This window comes from Phacochoerus africanus, chromosome 2, assembly GCF_016906955.1.
Source record: "Phacochoerus africanus isolate WHEZ1 chromosome 2, ROS_Pafr_v1, whole genome shotgun sequence".
NCBI lineage: Eukaryota > Metazoa > Chordata > Mammalia > Artiodactyla > Suidae > Phacochoerus > Phacochoerus africanus.
The window spans coordinates 13,815,961-13,839,470 of record NC_062545.1 but is presented as its reverse complement, the minus strand read 5'-3'; the positions used below and the strand labels follow the sequence as shown (position 1 = coordinate 13,839,470).

General features: G+C 39.2%; 1 protein-coding gene across 12 annotated transcripts in view; it reads right to left on the bottom strand.

Moving 5' to 3' along the window:
• The window catches only part of SYNE1 (spectrin repeat containing nuclear envelope protein 1), a 479,896-nt gene that overhangs the window by 359,852 nt on the left and 96,534 nt on the right, over nt 1-23,510 (bottom strand). For all 12 annotated transcript variants that reach the window (XM_047769899.1, XM_047769909.1, XM_047769910.1 and 9 more), the window contains 2 exons: nt 13,088-13,183; nt 6,250-6,333 (listed from right to left, as the gene is read on the bottom strand). In XM_047769899.1, coding sequence (XP_047625855.1) covers nt 6,250-6,333; nt 13,088-13,183 — 180 coding nt within the window. The remainder of the gene's footprint in view (nt 1-6,249; nt 6,334-13,087; nt 13,184-23,510) is intronic.

Sequence of the window (23,510 nt, the reverse complement as noted above, 5' to 3'; positions counted from 1 at the left end):
CTGACATGAAAAACAAAGGGAGAAGATGATACATACACATAAATAAGCTTTCCAACCCACGTTCTTTGTTCAAAGGGAGTAAAGATGTAGGTGGTACACTTAGATTGAAATATATTTTAAAGACAAAGGAAGGCCAGGACATAGGTAGAAGGAGTCTGTTGGGGTACAGTGTCCGACTTTGGGGCCCTGACAGATATAAAGCCTTCAGGATTAATCTGTCTACCATTGTCCCCAATTATTCATTTCAATGTCTTCCCAACCATGAGAAATGTTGCTTCCTAAGTCCCAGGAAAATGGACTTCTATGGTAGGTCTAGTTCTGTCCGTCTCTATAGAAGACAGTGAATAACTGCTTGTCCCCCTCTTCATAACCCTGAACAAATTAGAAAAAAAAAAATAAAGGCCTCAGTGTCCTAGCTCAAGAATTCTCAGAGAAGATTTACGAAGGTGTGCTATTAACAGCACAGTTCAGGAGTCTGTCAATGGTTTACTTTTTAAAAATTCTCAGAAGCAAAATCATCCTACAAATACTTCACTCACGTAATTAGTTTAAATTTACTAGCTACACAACAGAGGAGTAAAACACAAGCGAGCATCAACGTCACTGTAAGTGATGTGAGGTATACCCATGGGATTTTCTCTCACTCCTGAAGTTCATTTATCAGGTTCAGAAACAGACAAATAAATGAAGAACTTGCACCGATTACAAGCTTATGTGTCTACTTCTTTTAAAGCCAGCATGGTGTGAGGCATATAACGCTTGCTGGAGGAAAATAAAGAGCATCACATGTCTTTAATCTTTTATGATGGAACCTATTGCAATCTCTAAATCATTCTGATTGCCCTGCTTTATAAGTTCTACAGAAGGTTCTCCACATCCATTTTAGCATCCGCAGGCCACGCATTTATAATATGTGCTAACAACCACAAGATTAATGCATTTCACAGAGGACAAATTTGTTCTTTCTTTACATATATCATTCTTTTTTAAAATGCAGGTAAGTTAAATTTCCTACCTCAGTCCAGCTCCTATTGTACTATGAAGTTTAGATACTCAGCTTATTGTAGAACCTAAAGATCTTTTGCTTAACTTGTGAAGAAAAAAATTTTTTTCAAATTTTTTTTCTCTCTCTGTCTTTTTAAAAAATTTTATGGCCATGCACCCATAGCGTATGAAAGTTCCTGGGCCAGGGACCAAATTCGAGATGCAGCTGTGAGCTATGCTACAGCTGCAGCAACGCCAGGTCCTTAAAACTGTGTTCCATGATGGGTTATGGGAGCATGGGCTTTTTGTTTGTTTTATCTCCACTTCCTTGTAAAGTCCTATTAAATGTACAATAAGCTTTTAATAGCCTAAGAGAGTGGGATAGGCCGTAGAGACACATCCAAAGAGACTGAAGAATTCCAGAAATCAGAAAGGATGGAATCACATCAGTGGACCTCAACTCAGGCTTTCTGAACCAGAAAATAAAGAAGATAGCCCAAGAATCTGTTTTAAATAAACCTCTAGGTTTTGTTGATTCTGAGGCATGTCAATATTTGAGAACTGTGCTTGCTCCATGTTATCTGGAGAAGTTTGATTTTGTCAGCCAGAAGCCTTGATGGACAGCATTATCCCACAAATTTACATGTTGAGGCCCTAACTTCCAAGGTGACTGCATTGGAGACAGAGCCTTTAGGGAGACAATTAGGGTTAAACATGTGAGCCCTAATCCAGTAGGGCTGGCATCCTTATAAAAAGAGGAAGAGACACTGGCAAACACTCCCCCCCTCTTTCTCTCTCTCTGTTCCCTCCCCCCCATACCCAGACAGGAGAAAGGCCATGTGAGGGTACAGTGACAAAGCCACTGTCTGCCAGCCTGGGAGAAAGGAAGAAATCAACCATGCTGACACCTTGCACCTTGATCTTGGTCCTCCAGCCTCCAGAACAGTGAGAAAATAAATCTCTGTTGTTTAAGCCACCCAGGCCATGGGGTCCTGGTACGGCAGCCCTAGCCCACTAATACAATTTCCATGGATGTTTCAAAAAACGTTCAAATTATTTTGGAAAAATTTTCATAAAAGCCCGGCTTACTAGCTTTTCTTGATACACTAGAAAATCTAATGAACAGATGCACCATGACTATAGATTTGTTACTTTCTCTAGTGAGGTGTCAGGAGAATCATTCTAAACAGGAATATAGGTAGCCAAATACCAGCAGTCCTTAATAAATAATTCAAATAAGTTGAATAAATAATACAATTTCAATAAAAATTCAGACTACAGGCGTTTCCTGTTCAACTATTAAACCCGGGCTCACTGACTGTGCATGTGTTTCACGGAGGGAATTCTAGCTGGAATTGAGTATTTGCTTCCTTCTTCAAGACAGGGCACAGAGCTGCTCAGTTCTGCTACCACAATTAGCCTCTACCCCGCTTCATCTTTTAGACACCCATTTGGACCTCATAGGAATCAAAATGTGGAGTTCCTGTTGTGGCTCATCCGGTAACAAACACGACTAATATCCATGAGGATGTGGGTTTGATCCCTGGCCCTGCTCAGTGGGTTAAGGATTCAGGGTTGCGCTGAGCTGTAGTGGAGGTCGCAGACGCAGCTTGGATCTGGCATTGCCATGGCTGTGGTTTGGGCTGGCAGCTGTAGCTCCAATTCAACCCCCGGCCTGGGAACTTCCATACGCTGCACCTGCAGCCCGAAAAATAAATAAATAAATAAACAAACAAACAAATAAATAAATAAATGTATGTCCTGGTGTTTTAGGAAAGACAGTCAGTGGTCAGCTCCTGATATCACTATTTAGAATGATCCACCTGACACCTCACGGAGAAAGAAACTTGTGGAAAGTGGTGATGAATCTGTTCAGTGGAGTCACACTTCTACAATTCTTAGCAAATACTAATGTGTACTTTGCTTCAGTAGCCCTGTAAACAAGTGGAAAATAAATGCAATGGTAGCGTCTTCTTCAGTAAAACTTGAAAATGCCTTCATATTCGTCAAGTCAAGCTAGAATCCAAGAACTGAACTCATTTTCTACTATTGAAAGAAAGATCTAAACGGAGGACAAAGTAAATACACAGGTTAAAGGCAATTTCTTGAACATGCATTTGAGACGTAAGCTCTTAAATTATAAAGAACAAAAATAAATAGTAAGAGGACTTCCCGCTGTGGCTCAGCGGTAAGGAAACTAACCATGAGGATTCAGGTTTGATCCGTGGCCTAGCTCAGTGCGTTAAGGATCTGGCATTATTGTGAGCTGTGGTGTAGGTCACAGATGAGGCTCGGATCCGTCATTGCTGTGGCTGTGGTGTAGACTGGCAGCTGCAGCTTCGATTCAACCCCTAGCTTGGGAACCTCCATATGCTGCAGGAGTGTCCCTAAAAAGATAAATAAATAAACAAACAAACAAACAGACAGACAGACAGACAGACAGATAGATAGATAGATAGATAAAAAGAGAGAGGGCACCGAAGAATCTTCGAAAACTCATTCCACTCCCCTGCCAATTATTTTGTGAGCCTATGGAGTAAAGAATGCAAGAAAGAGTAGCCCAAAACTATATTTCAGGTAGATTTTTTCTGCATTAAGACAAGTTAGAGATTTGTGAGGACAGAAGGGAAATGCTTTGGATTTTGTCCGGAAACTCAAATAAACGTTACTGAGAAGTAAATAATTGAATCATTCTATTTTCCAGAAGTATCTGGATATCTGTTTATAAAGCTGGTTTTGGTATTGCCAAACACAGACTTCCTAAATTTCCACAAATTAGAAAAGGCTAAATCTAAAGGACTGGTGCAACCCTTTTGTGGGGAAATATTTCAATATCCAACAAAACAAAAACACACTTATGTTTTCAACAGGCAATCACACCTCTAAAAATTCACCCAGAAAATGCACTTCAAATAATATGAGAGAACTTGTGCACAGTCATTAACAGCTTCATTGTTTCTGTTTGAAAAATACTAGAAAAAACCTAAATGCTCATTTAGTAGAGAGTAGTTAAATAAACTCTGGCACATCCAGGCAATGGAATACTATGCAGCTGTGAAAATGAATGAGGAAGCTCTCTGTGAACTGATTTGAGTGATTTCCAGGGCATACTGGTTTTTTAATTTAAATTTCAAAAATATGTTTATTGAAGTATCATTGATTTACAATGCTGTGTTAGTTTCATGTGCACAGAAAAGTAATTATAGACACATACACATACATGTAGAGAGAGATTCTTTTCCATTATAGATTATTACAAGATATGGATCCAGGATATTCGGTTAAATGAAAAAGATCAAGTGCCATTGGTGTATCTCTAGGATGCTACCTTCATGTAAGAAAGTGGTATATCAAATATACCTGCTCATTCCTGCAAAAGAAGTACAGGAAGGATAAATCAGAAACTGGAGAGATTGGTTACTTAGAGGTGATGAAAAGAGTGAAAGGAAGGGAAATGAGATGGAGAAGTAAGAAAGAAGAGGGAATGCCACTTGTCTAAGTATAACCTTTGCTCCTAGAATCATGGTAATGACTCGGTCTCTAACATAAAAAGTAAGTCAACTAAGATGTATGTGGGGTCACCCGAAGTGGAATACAACTCTATCGCAAATGAATCACATAGTCACACTGAAAGGGGTGAGAGAACAGAAATAACCTCAATGAATTTGGACCACAGTCTCCTGACTGGCTACTGCAAAGGCATGGGTTAGCAATTCTGAAACTGCCTTATGCATATATACTAGGGATGAAAAATAAGAGGATGTACTGTAGATGGGAGCCAGGTTTCTCACTGGCTCAGTGAGACTATAGAAAGATATAAGCACAGAAGGCTGAAATGGACCTTGTGGTATTGGATTGAAATCAGAAGTATCAGTTTGAAGTAAAGGTTTATAGAAGAAGCTACACACACACACACACACACACACACAGAGAGAGAGAGGGAGATGTGTATACGCAGGTTAGTAAACATACATATTTCTAGATCTGTCTGTTGGGAGGGCCAAGGAGCAATGAAACCTCACTAACAATGAACACATCTAGCACCAAAACCTTTGTTTCTAAATGTCATTCACTAATGAAAAGAACAAAGCCTCCTTAGAGAAGTGGTTGGTTCTAGGACTAAAGCAGGGAAAATGGAAGATAAACCTGGAAAACCTATTGCTCCAGAAAATAAGTAAACACTTGAAAAAGAACAGGGCCATGTCAGGAGAGTACGGGAGCTGGCCTGAAGGAACTCTTAACGGCTGAAGCTAGAACAATCTGAGCAACAAATCATCATCATCATTATAACAGTCATAGCAGTCGGATGACACCTACAGAATTATGTAAATATGCATGAGTCCAAAATGAAATAAATATGCAATTGAATATACAAACAAATGGAGGAGAAAGGACATCTTTTCTTAGAGAACAATTTCAATTAATGCATATATAAGAAATGAAGGAAACACAAGATCCTTAGGCAAACAGCACAGAAATAATTATTGAAGGCAAAGGACACGAAAATCAGTGAGCAAAAAGAAGCAGAGGATTAGCATAATCCCAGTTACCTCCTCTATATTATTTCTCAGTTACAAATGGAAAAGTAGTAGCTTTGCTATTAAAACCTCAACAAATCACTCTGTCAAGTGGTTGAGGTTAACGTTACCAGAAATAAGACACACCGGAATCCCACATCCATTAATATGATGCACTCACAAGAATACATCACTTCCTTGGAATTATTGCCAAAAGTATATAATCTCAATCTAATCCTGAGAAAATATCATACAAACTAAACTGAGAGACATTATGAAAAATTACTGACTAGCACTAATCATCAAGATCATGAAAGACAAGGAAAGGTAAGGTCAAGGAACGGAGAAGACAAAGAAGCAACAACAATTAAATGCAAGGTGTACTATTGGATTGGATCCTGAAATAGAAATAAGACATTGGAGGAGACTGAGGAAATCAGACTAGTGTCTACGCTTTACTTGACAGCATCATTCTAATTTTAATTTCCTCATCTGACAGTTGTACTATGTTACATACATACATACACTACATATACAAATTCTTCATATGAGAGGAACCTGGTGGAAATACAGACATGAGAGTTCTGTGTCCTTTTTTGACACTTTTCTCTGAGTCTAAAATTATTGTCCAGTACTGCTGCACACCTAGGTTGTACAGATGACATGCAGTGTTTTTAGCCCACAGCCAACATGGAAGACATTAGGTATGCCTTCTTCTTGAAGGGTTTCATTTTTGTTTCTCTCTCACCTTCCTTCCTTCGAGAAACTTGAGTGCCGTGCCAATGTTCGCCACGGCGTGGATTCGCTTCATACGGCGTCCTTGTTCACACGGCTATAAAAGGGGGAAGGACAGGAGTAAATCAAAATGCCAACATGAACAAGATAGTTATAAAATCTGGAGTTCCCCTGTGGCAAGGCAGGTTAAGGATCTGGCACTGTCACTGCTGGGGCGCAGGTTCAATCCCTGACCTGAGAACTTCCACATGCCGTGGGTGTGGGGGGGGCCAAAAAGAAAAAAAAGGCAGTTATAAAATCAGTTTAAGGGGATTCAAAATATACCTGAAGAATGTTCAAGAACAACCAACATGACTCAATTTCTATAAAGGTTGTCAGACACATGCAGGAGCATTATCCCCAAAGCACTTGGAAGGTATATAATTTACTCAATACATACATTCATTCTCAGGTCATTAACGCACACACCCTTGAGGTTTCTGTATGCCTAAGAGTAGAAGTCCACAAAATCTCTGTATTTTTTTTGTCTGTTAAGACTGTTATTCCTGTAAATTAGGAAGCTTTTATATGAAAAGCGCTCTGGTGCCTGTGTTGGAGGCAGGAGATACATCAGAAATCTCTCTCTTTTCCTCTCAGTTTTGTCATAAACCTAAAAATGCTCCAATACATAAATAAATAAATAAACAAATAAAGTCTTAAAAAAAGGACTCTTGGTCACTCCCTATTTTTTCAGCCACACTAACATGAAAGCTACCGACACTACAAAATGCATGGCGCCTATGAGTCAAGGTTAAAAAGCAGGATTGTGAGAATGAAAACGTTCTTTGCACAATGGCAGGTTTTGGTCCAAGGATACTAAGTTCCTTGTGTTTGAGTTGGCAAAACGTAACACATCCATGAGGAATGTAATAAATACAATAAAATATAAGTGCCTTCTATGTGACACATTGTTCACTTTAAAACACAAAATAATTTCAGTGAAGGAGATGACATTACCCTCCTTCACAGTTACAGGATCTAAGATGATGACAGGTTAAATAATTTCTCTGCGGTTGCACAGCGGTTAGACTGGTCTCTTCTCGGTGACATCAGAATGCTAAGCAATCTTCCATTGAGCTCAAAACCAAGTATCTCTTCATTTCCAATTAATAGTGTCTCAGATAATATTTTTTAGGATGTGATTTAAAACAGATATTTAAGTAGAAAATGTACTTTCAAAATTGTGTTTATTCTTTACTTGGGAACCTCTGTTATATATGATGCAGTTGCATCATTGGTCCATGCATGGCCCACTCACTTAGTTACTTTTAATTACTTAGCTTTTATGATGTAAAAAGGACCAAGGCACCTGCAAAGCCAGGACCCAGGAATTGAGCCCGGAAGCCAAGTCCCTCAACAGCATCACCATTCATTCCATCCTCCTGCCTTTTTATATCATGGCAACCGTCACACTGAATCCAGTCCAATGTTTTTCCTTTTTATATACAGTCAGTCATTTTGTTTATTCTATTCTTAAAAAGAATACGTATTTTCATTTTCAACTTTACGTAAAGAGGATCACTGCATCACTCTTTTGATCCTCACTTTTCCACGTAATATTATATTGCTAAGATTCACCAACACTGTTGCCTGCCACTGTATTTCATTCATCTTTGGTGGCCATATACTGTGCCACTTACCTACTCTCCTTCTGATGTTACTCTGGGTTATCTGCTGGTTGTTTCTACGTGTCCTGTGCTAACAGACCATTCTTGTATATCCCACCTTTGGTACAAGAATCCCTACGTGCCCTGTGCTAACAGACCATTCTTGTATATCCCACCTTTGGTACAAGAATCCCTCTGTTCGGGATACCTTTACATGCATACCTAACAGTAGAATGGCTGAGTCGGAGAGAATGTGACTTCTGGGCTTCTAATGTCAGGCCAAACTGTCCCAAAGTGTTTGTACTACTCACTCTTATCAGCAATGCAAGAATAATCCTGTGTGGAGTTCCCATCGTGGCGCAGTAGAAATGAATCCAACTAGGAACCATGAGGTTGTAGGTTCGATCCCTGGCCTTCATCAGTGGGTTAAGAATCTGGCATCACCGTGAGCTGTGGTGTAGGTCACAGATGTGGCTCTGATCCTGTGTTGCTGTCTCTGTGGTGTAGGCCAGCAGCTGTATCTCCCATTTGACCCCTAGCCTGGGAACCTCCATATGCCGAGGGTGCGACCCTAAAAAAAAATAAAGAAAGAAAGAATAATCCTGTGGATGCATGTTCTCTTCAACTTGATTTTAACACATATTTTTTTAAATTGGTTTCAATTGAATGTAAGGAACATGGCCTTTCTTGGTAGTCTTCATTCCTATTTCTCTGCTCAGCAATGATGTGACCAACTCATCCTCTGTTCAAGTCTGTTTCTTTTATAAAATGCCTTCTCACATCTTTTGCCCAGCTCTCCCTTTGCGTTGTTTGTTCTCTTCTTGTTTTGAATAATACCTTATTAACTCTTGATATAATCCTTCTTAATCCTTTCATAGCATGTATTGTGAATATCCGTGACCAATTTTTAACTTCCTTTGTCTTTTTTTTTTTTTCACTTTTTAGGGATGCACCCGCAGCATGTGGAGGTTCCCAGGCTAGGGAATGAATTGGAGCTGTAGCTGCTGGCCTACACCACAGCCACAGCAAGGCAGTATCCTTACCCCACTGAGTGAGGCCAGGGATTGAACCCACATCCTCATGGATACCAGTCGGGTTCATTAACCACTGAGCCACGAAGGGAACTCCTGTCATTTTTTTAAAAAATGCTCTGAATTCTAGGAATTTCCGTGGGGCACTGTGGGTTAAGAACCTACTGCAGCGGCTCCAGTCACTGCAGAAGTGCAGGTTTGATCTCCAGCCCAGGGCACAATGGGTTAAAGGATCTGGTGTTGCCGGAGCTGCCATGTAGGTTGAAGCTTTGGCTCAGATTCAATCCTTGGCCCAGGAGCTTCCATATGCAGAGGGTGAAGCTATTAAAAAAATACAGTCACTGTAGTGATCTTTTACAATAAATATTTTTTGACTGATTTTTTTTTTCTATCCCAATGTCTCAGAGATAGTCACCTGTATTTTCTGCTAAGGGTTTAAAGTGTTTTGCCATTTAACCATGTATATTTGATTTCTGTTGAGGCCATGAAATAAAGATTCTATGGGGATGAACTTTTTTCTGTTCCATTCATGGAACCATCCTTCCTTTTCCTCCCCAGATCTGACATCCACCTCTGACATAAACTAACTGTCCATTCATGCCTTGGTCTATTTCTGCAGTCAGTCTACTGCATTAGCCAACACACCCAGCCCAATACCACACTGTCTTGAGTGATAAAGCTTCATGGCAAGACCTGATATTTGGTACAGCAAATACTTTTTCTCTGCTTTTTGTCTTTGGCTATATCTTGGCTAAAAGAGCAAGGTATCAACATCTACTGCCCTATTCCATCTCATAAATGCATCCAATTTTAGCACAACTGGGCAGCCCTACCTAATACAAGGATCGTCCCTACCAGGCTACAAGAGCTTTGAAGGTACCAACCAGAGCTCACTCGTCTTTGTTTTCCATAGAGGGCAAAAGGTCGTAGTGCCTTATCCATAATAGAGACCCCAGATATATGGTAGCTGCATAGATGAGTCAATAGATTATGCCAAACCCAGTTGCAGACCTGAATTCTACTCTAAACACATAACTGATGTCTAACAAAGTCATTGGATGAACACACAGGGGCCTTGGGGCCTTTGATGGTGCCGATTTCCTAGAAGGGCCCGTCATACATTTTTAAGTAGATTTTAGGCTCCTCTTGAATGCAGAGTGTTAAGAAGTCTTTAAAAAGACTACACAGAAGGTTCACAAAATAGATTAAGAAACAAATTGTTCTTCAGTCCCTTAAACTCTATCCATAGTGCTTCTATTACTTTTAATTTTTCAACAGCAATTCTTCACATTCTTTTTTTTTTTTGTCTTTTTGCCATTTCTAGGGCTGCTTCTGCGGCACATGGAGGTTCCCAGAGCTGTAGCCATCGGCCTACACTGAAGCCACAGCAACACGGGATCTAAGCCACATCTGCAACCCACACCACAGCTCACGGCAAAGCTGGATCCCCAACCGACTGAGCTAGGGTGGGGATCAAATCCGAAACCCCATGGTTCCTAGTTGGATTCGCTAACCACTGAGCCATGACGGGAACTCCCAGCAATTCTTCACATTCTTAACAAAAACCCTAAGTATAAAATTAATTTAATGTTCTTATCTTTATGTGCGTTAGATACATAATCACTCATCCACTTGAAGAGTAAATGTTCTACAAATAATAATCAAAGGACAGGACTTCCCGCTGTGGTGCAATGGGATTAGCGACATCTTGGGAGCTCGAGGAGGCAGGTTTGATCCCCGGGCCAGACACGGTGGGTTAAGGATTTGGTGTTGGAGCGGCTGCAGCTTAGGTTGCAACTGTGGCTTGGATCTGATCCCTGGCCCAGGAACCCCATATACCAAGGGGTGGCCAAGAAAGAAAAGTCAAAGGATATAAGGAAATCCAAGAATAATTATTTAAAAATTTAAAAACTACCTAGGATCCTAAAATTATAGACAAGAGAGCCACAATAAATTATGAAAAGAAATTATGATATTGCGATCCCTCCCTTACCTTGAGATGCTGGTGAGAAAGGGGATAGTGAATATTTGGAGAGTGAATGCCTGCATTTCTCAGATAACCATGGTCAGAGCCGGAGTCCTAGGCTCCATGAGCCATGATGTGAAGCAGAGCGTTCTGAATGGAGTTCTACGTGTGAGATAATTACAGATTTCCTGAGTAGCAGTAATTTCCCGAGGGAAACGTGCTTGTTCACAGTCTCCCTTTGAAAGCGCTACTAAAATGCCAAGGACACTCACTCCCTTTTAAGCGACGCTTTTCATCTTAAATGTGGCCCTGAACCAAAATGCCCACGTGTACAAAATGTAAAGAACCATTGCCATGGTTTATTTACAATTGCAGAGTAATTTCATTTTATGGCATTCAGAATCTCGAAGGGCTCGATATAAATAAACAATAAAGGTGAAATCAGAAACTGTCCTTCTAGGTCTCCGGTTCTCTACCTGTTAAATAAACATGCTGAGATTCTCTCTGCAATTGCGTTTAGCTTCAAGATCCTCTAGTTCTAACTATGTCTGAATGAACAGGGTCCTTAACAGAAGTGGAATTCTTATGTCAAAATAATACACTTTTTTTCTGGAATCATTCAGCTTGGCAGGTAATGCCTGTTGAGGTTTCCATATACTGCTGGCCAAGTCCAAGGGCAGAATTGTATTGACACTTGGAAGGACAGACTTGTTAAACACCCACTGCGTGTCTGACCTGTAATGAAGGTCCCTTCCACCTTCCAGGAGATAGTTTAATTCAGGAGGATATATGAAGAGGGCCAGTTACCTCGGGCATTCAAGGGAGTGCACGTTTCAGTCCAGTGACTCCCAACTCCATTGGCTGAGGGTCCTTTGGGACCATTAACTCTCCCACACTTGAGGGCTGCCTTGTGGCACGTGTGGCTTTGCCATAATCCCTGAGGGCAGAAACCCAGAGACAGGCCGCCAGTGTTTTGAGTTGAGATGCTCAAGGAATGTGTGGGTCACATCCACCACTGCTGCGGCCGGAGTCAGAGGTGAGCTGAGACGCACGGAGGACACCCAGAGCCTCTGCTACAATATGAATCCAGTTGGACACTGACTTACACAAAATTATGATCAGTGTGTACTTGCCAACCAACAGCTCTCTTACAAAAGCTATGTTGAAGACTCCCTGCATGACATTAACTGGAAATGTATGTTCAGGCAAAAAACATGTTTTTAAAAACTTAATTATCCAAGTAATAACAGTTGTATTGTTCTTGTCAAGACACAACGGAATAAGAAGAAAATAACTACTCCCAATTTTGGACCCTGTGTCTAGGGCGTTATACAACAGTCTGTAGATTATTTCCTGAGCTCCTTTTTAAAATTATGGTAAATGTCGCTTATAAATAATTTGTTTGCAAACGACTTACTTCTCTGCCACTCTGAAATGAAAAAACAAAAGCCAGAAAGAAATAAATATTTCATTATTAGAGTCCTTTAGAAACACGTAATTTATAGGTCACTGTCAATTTGTTTTTCACTCTGCTGGTTCCACTGAGCATAAAAACAAATGACTGTGGACATGCTGTTCTTATTATAAATGACTGACGATGGAGAATGTCCACAAGTGGATGGATGAAAAATGCCATCCTGATTTCAAGCTTGATTCTTCAACAACGATATCAATATACCAATATGGACCAACAATCCTTTCCAAATGGAAAGTAAGCACTTACAGTGAGGCAGAGGCTAATTTCCAGCTAAACCTCCTGGATACATAGAGATGCAGTGGTTAACCAGAATTGATTATTGAGAAAGTTCTTTACTGAAACTTCCTTTTTTTTTTTTTTGGACTGCACCTGCAGCACGCAGAAGTTCCTGGACCAAGGATCGAACCTGCACCACAGCAGCCAGCCAAGCCACAGCACTGACAATGTCAGATGCCTAAACCACTGAGCCACCAGGGAACTCCTTTACTCTTATTTTAAGGTTGCTACTACTATGTATGTTTTAAATCTATTACAAGAGTGCTGGAACAAGAAAGGAAATCTGTTTCTTGCTCCCAGAAGTGACCTATAGACTCACGTTTCCTGTATTACCAACTGCAAAGGAGAACTACTTTTTCTTACATGGCCAACAGCCCTTATACTCCCAATTCCAAAACCTCCAAATTCCAAATGGGAACACTCTGACAAACCTGATCACAGAAAAAAATCCTTACCAGTTTCTGCCCAGACAGGACTTCCAGGAGAGCCAGCAGCTTCACACCATCTTTCATGTCTTCAAAAAGATCGTCCACCACCATCGGGGGTTTCCGCTGCAAAATAAGATTTTAAAAAATGAGTAAATGCACAAAATGCTTCTCTCTCTCCCTGTCAGATATTTGCTACCCACTTGGTGAAATTTGATGAAAAATGCCAAATACCAAAATCCCTTCTTTGGTATTTTGATAGCTGCAAAAAGAAAAACAATCCTTTGGAGATAAACTTGATGTTCAAAAACTTCAAGAGGTTTAATGCTTGGACTCTCACATATACAATCACATTTTTCTAGAAAGGAAGTTTTGACAAGAGTGGGGCAGGGTGGGATAAGGGGAGGAAAAGAGGGTATTATCAGCATAAAAGATAAGACAGAGATCGATCTAAATAGGGACCAGAAGTCACCCCACATAGGCTGGACCACACACCCCCACTTAACCCCGAGGAAGCGTGTTCCTGGGCTGAGTCAGGTGCCAAATTTCTATGAACATTCTCTCCAAGGTAACCTCGTTAGTGCAGTGACCTGCTGTGGGGGCACTGTGAGCACAGCCAGGATGGCAGATTGACTCTCCCGTGGGTTAGCTGGCTACCTCCGTTCTGTTTCGCAAGCTGGCAAATCCAGCACACATTCTCCCAGTGTGGCATTGAACCCAAAGGAGGGGGAGGGAGTGGGATGGACTGGGAGTTTAGGGTTGGTAGACAGAAACTATTGCATTTGGAGTGGATAAGAAATGGGATCCTGCTGTATAGCACAGGGAACTGTATCTAGTCACTTGTGATGGAACTTGATGGAGGATAATGTGAGAAAAAAAAATATATGACTGGGTCACTTTGCTGTACAGCAAAAATTGATAGAACATTGTAAATCACCTATAATTTAAAAAAAATTTTAAAAAATAAGCCCAGGAGTACAGACATCAGGGAAAATCTATTACCACCCCTGGAAAAATAAGTCAAAGTCCATTTTCAATTCATGGAAGGTCTTTGTGTGTGTGTGTGTGTGTGTGTGTGTGTGTGTGTGTGTGTGTGTGAAAGTCATTAATATATTTAATATATAGAGTTCCTGTTGCGGCTTAGCAGAATGAACCTGGCTAGAATCCATAAGGATGCAGGTTTGAACCCTGGCCTTGCTCAGGGGGTTAAAAACCCTGCATTTCCGTGAGTGTGGTGTAGGCTGCAGACATAGCTCAGATCTGGTGTTGCTGTGGCTGTGGGTACAGGCCAACAGGTGCAACTCCAATTTGACCCCTAGCCCTGGAACTTTCATATGCTGCACTTGCAGCTGTAAAAAGGGCGAGGAGGGGGGACAGTTTATGAAAACTAGAATTAAGGTATCTCTTGGCTGAGAAGAAAGTAAAAAGGTGTTGATGCTAAAGTGGATGGTCAATGGAAGTCAGGTGCCCTGAGATTTCTCACGGAATATGAATTTTTAATAATTTATAAGCTGGCTCAAGTTCTGTAGTTTTCTGATCCTCACTGAGCATGTTAACGAGTTAAAGGTCTAACTGCATTCCAGACTTTCAATTGTCTTTCTAAAAAATAGAAAGGAAAGAAGGACGGAGTTTTGTGTAGAGACAGTTAATCACCAAATGTGTTATTGAAATGGGCCTTTTTCTCTACCCACTGATATGACGCATTTATACTTCTCTTATGACTGCATGAATTATGGTCTCTGAATGGTACAATTCTAATTTTAAATGCATTTTTTTCCTCTTTATAAAATGAACAGCTGAATACATTTTGTTCTCATGCTGTGAAATACATGTTCAAAAATAAGTCTCCATTTTCAAGCATTCTCTTTTAAATTCCACTATTCACACTGCTTATTATTTTTGTAGCACAAATGTAATAGCAATTTTATATGCAAAGCATATAAATGAAATTATTCAGAATAAAATGAGCCTTTACAATGAAAAAATCTTCCAAGTGATAGGAATTAGAACTATTGTATTAGCTACATATAATCATTAAAATCACAACCGTCTATTTATCATTCAAAATGTCCATCTGTGTACTAATAATATTAATACAGTGGAATACTGAGGGAAAAAGTTAATAACCATGTGGTATTTTGTGTGAACAAACACAAATGAAGTTTTTCATATATTGCGTTAACCTGAAAATGTATTGACAAATTGATACGAAGCAGGAAATTTTCATAAGATAATAAATGTTCTGAGAAACTAGACACACCCTAAAACTGATCCTTTGTATCCATCCATCCATCCTGCCTTTAAACATACACAGGTCTCTGCCACTTGGAAGAACATTTCCCCTTGACCCGACTCTGCCCATCTGTATCCTCTCTTGCATCCCTACCTGTGCTCTACGTGCTGTCCCCTCCAGCTGCTCCTAGAAGTGGTTCCAGATCAGCACTGACCACTGGGCAATTCACAGCCCAACAACCCCTCTGCACTGGGCATTGTTGGTAGCAAAGTCTCCCAAGCTGCTCCGCCCCAAACCTCTTTGATGAACCTGCCTGGTTCAAAGACCTCTTCTTTCTCTCTCTTCTTTCTTCCTAACCATGATCATTTACCAAACTCAATCCCAACTCCTCTGTTGTCTACATAATTGTGTCTGGATAGATGAGACGCTTGAATCCTTCCTTCCAGGTAAGCGTCTCTCCTAAACATTGCTGAGCACATGGCAGGCACTCAACATATATTGTTGTCTGACTGATCAACTGAGTGAATGCAGTTTTTAAAAAAAAGTATATTTCAGGCCCTGTGCTCATATTAGTGGTTCTTAAAATGTAGCACATACATGATGGGTAAAGAGAAACGTTCTCCAGGTTCTGGACAATCATAGACTGCAAGACAACGCATAGAAGCATCTGGTTTCCGAATGTCTTGTTCACAGTAGAAACTCACATAAAACGTGCAGAAGGAATGAATAAAGTTTCTAGACTGTGCCTGGAAAAAAACGACTAGCTAGTTTTGTTTTGTTTTTTTTTTTTTCCAGGAACAAACATACTTAGAATACCCTCACTTTCCTCTTTTCCCATTTAGCAAATTCTTGGTCAGTTTTTATGATTCAGCTCTTACATAATCTTTTCCAGTTTTCCAACTAGAGTTAAGTCACTTCTTTTGTCTTAAGTGCATTGTTCAGATTATAATGATCACACTGCGTTATAGTTAGTTATTTACAAATTTGTGTCTCCAGGAATTCAGATAATGGAACTTCTGAAGGACAAAGAAGAAGTTGGGTATATCTCTATGTAAAGAATCCCAGGTACAGTGCTCAGCACTAGTTGGCAGTAAACATGAAGATATCTCAACAGAGATATGTGATGCTTTTGTGAAAATAACTTTTGGAATCTTAGAGAGATATACACAAATAAGGGCATGATGCAAAAATGTCTCTTTTACAGGAAATATGAGTTGCTTCTGAAAATTTTTTCAGTAATATCTTCCTGCAGAAAGCAGAGACGTAGTATGATGGCTATTAGCAGACTAGAAATTAGGGGAAAATACTTTTCTTTAAAATAAAAAATGTTTATGTCAGCTTAATTCATAAGAGGCAGCAATTACATTTTCAACACATGAATGATAGAACCTCGCATTACGTAATCAATTCTTTACTTAAGACCTTAAGCCATAAAAGAGGGAGAAAATAATCCTCGGGCCAACTTTACTGCCAAGAGCTAGCAAAAGTGAGTACTAGAGAATGATCTTTGTAGTTCTACAAGCTCTATCCCAATTGTACACAATGTAAACACGGTGTAAAACCAACAAAACATTTTTATTTATCAAAAATTACTCCAGAATAAAAAAGTTCTAGTAATTACTGCACAAGCATTTCTATCCCATTTTATATAAAGTCCTGTTTACATCTAGCAAGTGGTCAACTAGAAGGGACCTTTACTATTGCAACAGCATCATACCTATTTTTTGGACCAATATTTTTAGAAAACCTTTCAGCTAAATGCTTCTCTGGTCAGATATATAAATACTCAGAGCATCAATCTGATTACTTCAGTAGGATTCAGGTCACGGTGATGGAGGCGAAAAGGAAGAGTTAGAAATAAGGGTAATTCATTGGAGCCTGACTTCATGGAAAATAAAGATAATGTGGTTTGCTCTGATGGCTTGAAAAATTGTAGTTTCAAGCACTAGACAGAAATCTATCAGGCACTTTTTAAGACCACAGTTAACTATTTTGTATTAAGATAAAATAATGATAAGCTCTTTTTTGTACAGTATTTGGAAAATTTATATTCTTGGCCTTGCCAATCACACTTAAATATTTTATAGATAGTCATGCTGAATCTGGGTGGCTCAAAGAATGAAATGTTCTCCCTGGGAGAGGGAGGAGGGGGAGGGAGAAAACAGAAGAGAAAGAGGTACTTGGCTTCTGCAGCCACTCCCTTCTAGAAGCTCTCTGCAAACGAGGTTTAAGCCCTAATTCTGACTGTCAGAGGACTGCTTGGTATAAAAGTCTTCAGAAAGTCAAGGAAAATGCACACAGCTCTGTGTGTGACTACACCCTTTCGTGGTTAGCTCATGAGCGGAAGAGACCTAAGTATTTTCCCTAACTTTTTCTGCCCCATTTATTTTTTCAGCTCCCTGAAGGTCATGTCATGAGATTATTCTCTTTATCTTAGGACTTAAAGGCGATTGAATGCTTCTCCTTGAACTTTATGAAATCTGAGAAAAAACAGATATCTTTGATATAATTTTTACTGACCATTTCCTGTCCTTGGGGAAATAATAATCTATGCTGTAACACAGTGCGTGTGTGTGTCTGAATAACTTGTGTCCCTTTACTAGTTTATAAGGACCATACCTCCTCCACCATCTACTTTGGTATTTTAATTCATATAAGGATGACCATGTTTGTGTCCCTATAAACAATTACATCATGCAGCAGAAAAGGATTAAGAGAATAATTTTGATAAAAAATGATATCTGACATAACTATTTGGCATGAAATGAAAATGTAAGCAATTCTTATATTTTAAAACTATATGGAAATGATAATAGCCATTATGACAGGTGTGAGGTGATATCTCATTGTGCTTTTGATTTGCATTTCCCTAATGATTAGCAATACTGAGCATCTCTTCATGGGCCTATCGGTCACCTGTATGTCTTGTTTGGGAAAATGCCTATTCAGATTTTTCAATTAGGCTGTTTGTTTTTTTGATATCGAGTTGTATGAGTTCTTTGTATATTCTGTATATTAGCCCCTTATCAGATATGTCATTTCAAATATCTTCTCCCATTTGGTAGGTAGCTTTTTCAGTTTGTTGGTAGCTTCCTTTACTGTTCAAAAGCTTTTTAGTTTGCAGTTCCATTTTTTAAAAATTTTTTGCTCTTCTTTCCCTTGCTTGAGAAGACCTATCCAAAAAACAAACAAACAAGCAAAAAACCTAAGACTGATGTCAAAGAGCATACTGTTTATGTTTTCTTCTAGAAGTTTTATAGTTTGAAGCCTTACATTTAAGTCTTTGATCCATTTTGGATTTATTTTTGTTTATGGTATGAGAAAGTAGTCCAGTTTGACTCTTTTGCATGCAGCTGTCCAGTTTTCCCAGCATCATTTGTTGAAGTGGCTGTCTTTTCCTCATTGTATATCCTTTCTTCCTTTATCATAGGTGAATTATCCATATAAATTTGGGTTCATTTGTGGGCTCTCTATTCTTTTCTTTTAATCTACGTGTCTGTTTTTACACCAATACCATATGGTTTGGTTTTTGTAGCTCTGTCATACAGTTTGAAATAAGGAGTACGATGCCTTCAGCTTTATTCTTCTTCCTTAGGATTATCTGGGCTATGTGGGGTCTTCGGCATTTTCACACAAAATTTAAAACTATTTTTTCTGGAGTTCCCATCATGGCTCAGTGGTTAACAAACCTGACTAGCATCTATGAAGATGAAGGTTCGATCCCCAGTCTAACTCAGTGGTAACCCAGTGGTTACCCAGCTCAGGATCTGGCGTTGCTGTGAGCCATGGTATAGATTGCAGATGTGGCTCAGATCCCACGTTGCTGTGGCTCTGGCGTAAGCCAGTGGCTATAGTTCCAACTGGACCCCTAGCCTGGGAACCTCCATATGCTGCAAGCATGGCCCCAAAAGACAAAAAGACCAAAAAAAAATTATTTGTTCTAGTTTGTGCCCATCAACAGATGAATGGATAAAGAAAATATTTTATATATATATATGTATATATATAATATTCCATTATATATATATGTAGCTATATAACATTCCATTGTGTGTGTGTGTGTGTGTGTGTGTGTGTGTGTGTGTGTGTGTGTGTAATGGAATATTGCTCGGCCATAAAAAAGAATAAAATCTTGCCATTTAAGGCAACATGGATTAACAAATTTTAGGACCTGGAAGACATTATCCTGAATGAAATAAGTCAGAGAGAGAAAGACACTTACGATTTCACCTACGAGCAGAATCTCAAAAACCAAAACAAATAATCAAAATAAAACAGAAATAGACTCACATATACAAAGGAAAGATCGGATGTTGCCATAGGTGAGGGGGTTGTTGGGAGGAGAAAAATAGGTGACGGAGATTAAGAGGCACAAACTTCCAGTTGCAAAATAAATGAGTCATGGGTATGACACGTACAATGTGAGGAGCAGAGTCAATAATCATGTGGTATCTTTTTTTATGGTGACAGATCGTAAGTAGGTTTATCATCGTGATCATTTTTGAAATGTATAAAAATTTGGAATCAGTATGTGTGTATCAGAAACTAACAATGCTCTAGGTCATTATACTTCAAAGGTAAACAAACAAACAAACTCATAAAAAGAGGTCAGATTTGTGGTTACCAGAGGTGGGGGTAGAGGGAGGGAGAATTGGATGAAAATGGTCAAAAGGTGCAAACTTGCAGTTAAAAGATAAATAAGTACTAGAAATGTAATATACAAAACAATAAATACAGTTAACACTGCTGTATGTTATTTATGAAAGTGGTTAAGAGAGTAAATCCTAAGAGTTCTCATCACAAGAAAAACATATTTTTCTATTTCTTGAATTTTGTATCTATAGGAGATGAGAGATGTTCACTAAACTTACTGTGGTAATCATTTCATGATGTGCATAAGTTAAGACATTATGCTTCACACCTCACACTTATACAGTGCTGCATGTCAATTATATCTCAATAAAACTGGAAGAAAATAAATAATAAAATGAATAAACTATATAGAAATGAAAAATGTTGGGGCATAAAGTAAATATGACAATGCAGTCACTATTACACATGACATGTCTGAATTTCAATAGGTACTAGATGTTTCTGTGGCTTATATATTTATATATTATGTATAATTTAGTAGGTGTTTTAATAGAAATGAAAGGAAGAAGGAAAGAAGGAGAATAAGAAGGGTAGGAGATAATAAGTATTGTTGAACATCTGAATGTGTTGAGCACTAGGCTGAGGGATTATACCTGTTACCTCACCTAATACACTTAACCACCATATGGGAGTATCATCTCCTCTTGAAAATCAAGGAATCTGTATCTCAGAGAAGTTAAACCCCTGGCTTAGACCACACTCCTACTAAGTGACTAGGTTTGAGCCCAGGTTTATTATACTTTAAGTTACCTTGTTAGGCAGAAAACTTAATATGTTAGCCATAAAAAATAACAAACAAAATAATGCCATTTGCAGCAACATGGCATTCAACTGGCAACTAGAGATTCTCAAACTAAGTGAAGTAAGTCAGAAAGAGACAGACAAATACTATAGGATACAATTTATATGTGGAATCTAAAATATGGCACAAATGAACCTATCTAAGGAACAGAAACATACTTATAGACATAGAGAACAGACTTTTGGTTGCCAAGAGAGGAGTGAGAGGGAGTGGGATGGATGGGGAGTTTGGAGTTAGTAGATGCAAACTATTACATTTAGAATGGATGGCCAGTGAAGTCCTATTGTATAGCATATCCAATCTCTTGTGAACATGATGTAAGATAATATGAGAAAAAGTATGTGTATAAATATATGATTGGGTCACTGTGCTGGATAACAGACATTGATACATTATAAACCAACTATACTTTAATAGAAATTTTTTAAAAAGAAAGCTTAGTATAAAAATATGGGTGTTGACATTATTTTCTCTGGATACTACGCAATCCTATCAATGTGATTTTTCTATAATGTCAATATGGAAATTATTAACTGATCAGCTAAAGTACCAGTCACCCTATTATGGAAAAAATACTTATTAATAAAAAGCCACTTTTATACGGATAGATATAACAAAGACTAAAAATAATAGAAAGATATAAGAAAGACTATAAAGTAATAATAGAAGCACCATGTGTATAGACATAAATAAGCCCAACTCGCACATGTTCCCCAGTGGCCATGTCTGTGTCACACCATCATCTTTTGTTACCTGAGTGACCTGAGCTGGGCCCATCATATTCTCTGCCTGCATCCAGAAGATGGCTGGAGTCTAGTTGTCACATAGCAATAACCCAAGGACAAGTGACATCAGGTCCTGCTGCTGAGGCTCCAAGAGCCACTCTACCTTTGTCTCCCTTATGACTGGGTTATTCTGTACTGGGGAGCTCCAAGACATTCCTTAGCTTGAGGACTTACTAGATGGACTCACAGGACTCAGAAGAGTTACTAGACTCACGGTTACAGCTTATTACAGCAAAAGGACATGGATTCAAATGAGCAAAGGGAAAAAGCACAGTGATTGAAGTCCAGGAGGAACCGTGTGTGACCTTCCAGAGCTGAGCAACTTGTTCCCCTCCAGTGGAAGGGTGCGGGGGGACATGCTTAAGTGTACCAGCAATGCTGTTTGATGATGCATGCAAAGTGTGGCCAACCTGTGGAGCATACCTGAGCGTTGGTGCCAGGACTGTATTTGGAACCTGACATGTAAGTGTGTGGTGCTTGTAGAAATGACCTCAGCTACTCAGTCTCCAGTCTTTCCTGTCCCTACTCCCAGCAAAAACAGGTGTTCACCACAACTCACTAAGAGAAATAGATTTTATCAAGTAGTACATCATGGTCTCAAGCCTCAGGCATACAAAACACTCTTATCAGGCAGAACATTCCAAGTGCCCAGTTCCAGGAGCCAGTCAAGGACCATTTTTAAAGGCAGGTTTTATTTGGAATGTGCAGGCACCTTGTATTTTTTAAGATCTCTCACTTCTTAGTTAAATCATTTACCATCAACTTCATTCACTTGCAACAAAATAAAGCACAATTGACATGTGTGCCTGTTTTGTTAGTGCTTTGTAAACACTCTCCTGAGTGTAACAATTTACACTTCAGTGCCTTCCCACTCCATGATGATAGTCACAGAAGTGACCAGAAATAAATTTGTTCTTTGTTGATGAGAGTGTGCACTTTCAGGGGATCTGACTATAATTGATATGAGAAGATGTTTTATAACCTTTTGATCAATTGATAGCTGTAAATGAGGAAGGTAGAAACAGTTGAGTATTATTGATAAACAATTAAACACATGGAAGGAAGGAAAGGGGAAAAGAAGAAGGGAGGAAGGAAAGAAGGGAGGAAAGGAAGAAAGGAAAAATAATAAAGAGAAGGAAAGAAAGAAAAAGAAAGAAAGAGAAAGAAAGAGAAAGAACAGAAGAAGAAAGATAAAGAAAGAAAGAAAGAAAGAAAGAAAGAAAGCCCTAAAGCCTACCGCCCGACGTCATGCCGGCACTTCCGGTCCTGCCTCCGGCATCCAAGTCATTCCGTCCTCCCGACTCCTCCCTCCCTCCCTCCCGCCCTCCCTCCCTCCCTCCCTCCGAGCCACCCATCCCTCTCCCGTCAAAGCAGAAGATCAAGTCTTTTTGCTTGGCAATGTATGCCTATATACCCAAAATTATAAAATGTTAATGAACTACAATTATTTTTAGCATTTTAAACTTTGCATTAATTGGGCAATCACATGCACATAAATTAAGGAAAAATAAGCTCAGAGTGCTTGATTAAAATCAGTGATGTGGAAGATTACAAACCTACCTTGAAACATTACGAGCACATCATGGCTTTATCAGCAGATATCTACAGATCTGCAAGAATCTTAGAATCCCTTACTGAGAAGTATCACACAACAAATCAAAGAGATTTGCAGCATGAAGGGTTTAGTCTTCTAGGGCTAAACAACCTCTCTCATGCCAGGACCAACCCAGGTCCTCATTTACCATTATTACTTTTAGTCTCAGAATATTTGGGCAGTTTTTTTTTTTTTTTTTTTACTAAGTGCTTTTTCCTCTTGGGGAAAGAGCTCTTAAAACATTTTATAATACAAAAATTATAGCATTTTACTTTATTTTTTATTATGTCTTTTCTTCCCTCTTCTTTTCTCTTCTTTTCTTTAAGGCTGCACCTGCAGCATATGGAAATTCCCATGCTAGGGGTTGAATAGGAGCTGCAGCAGCC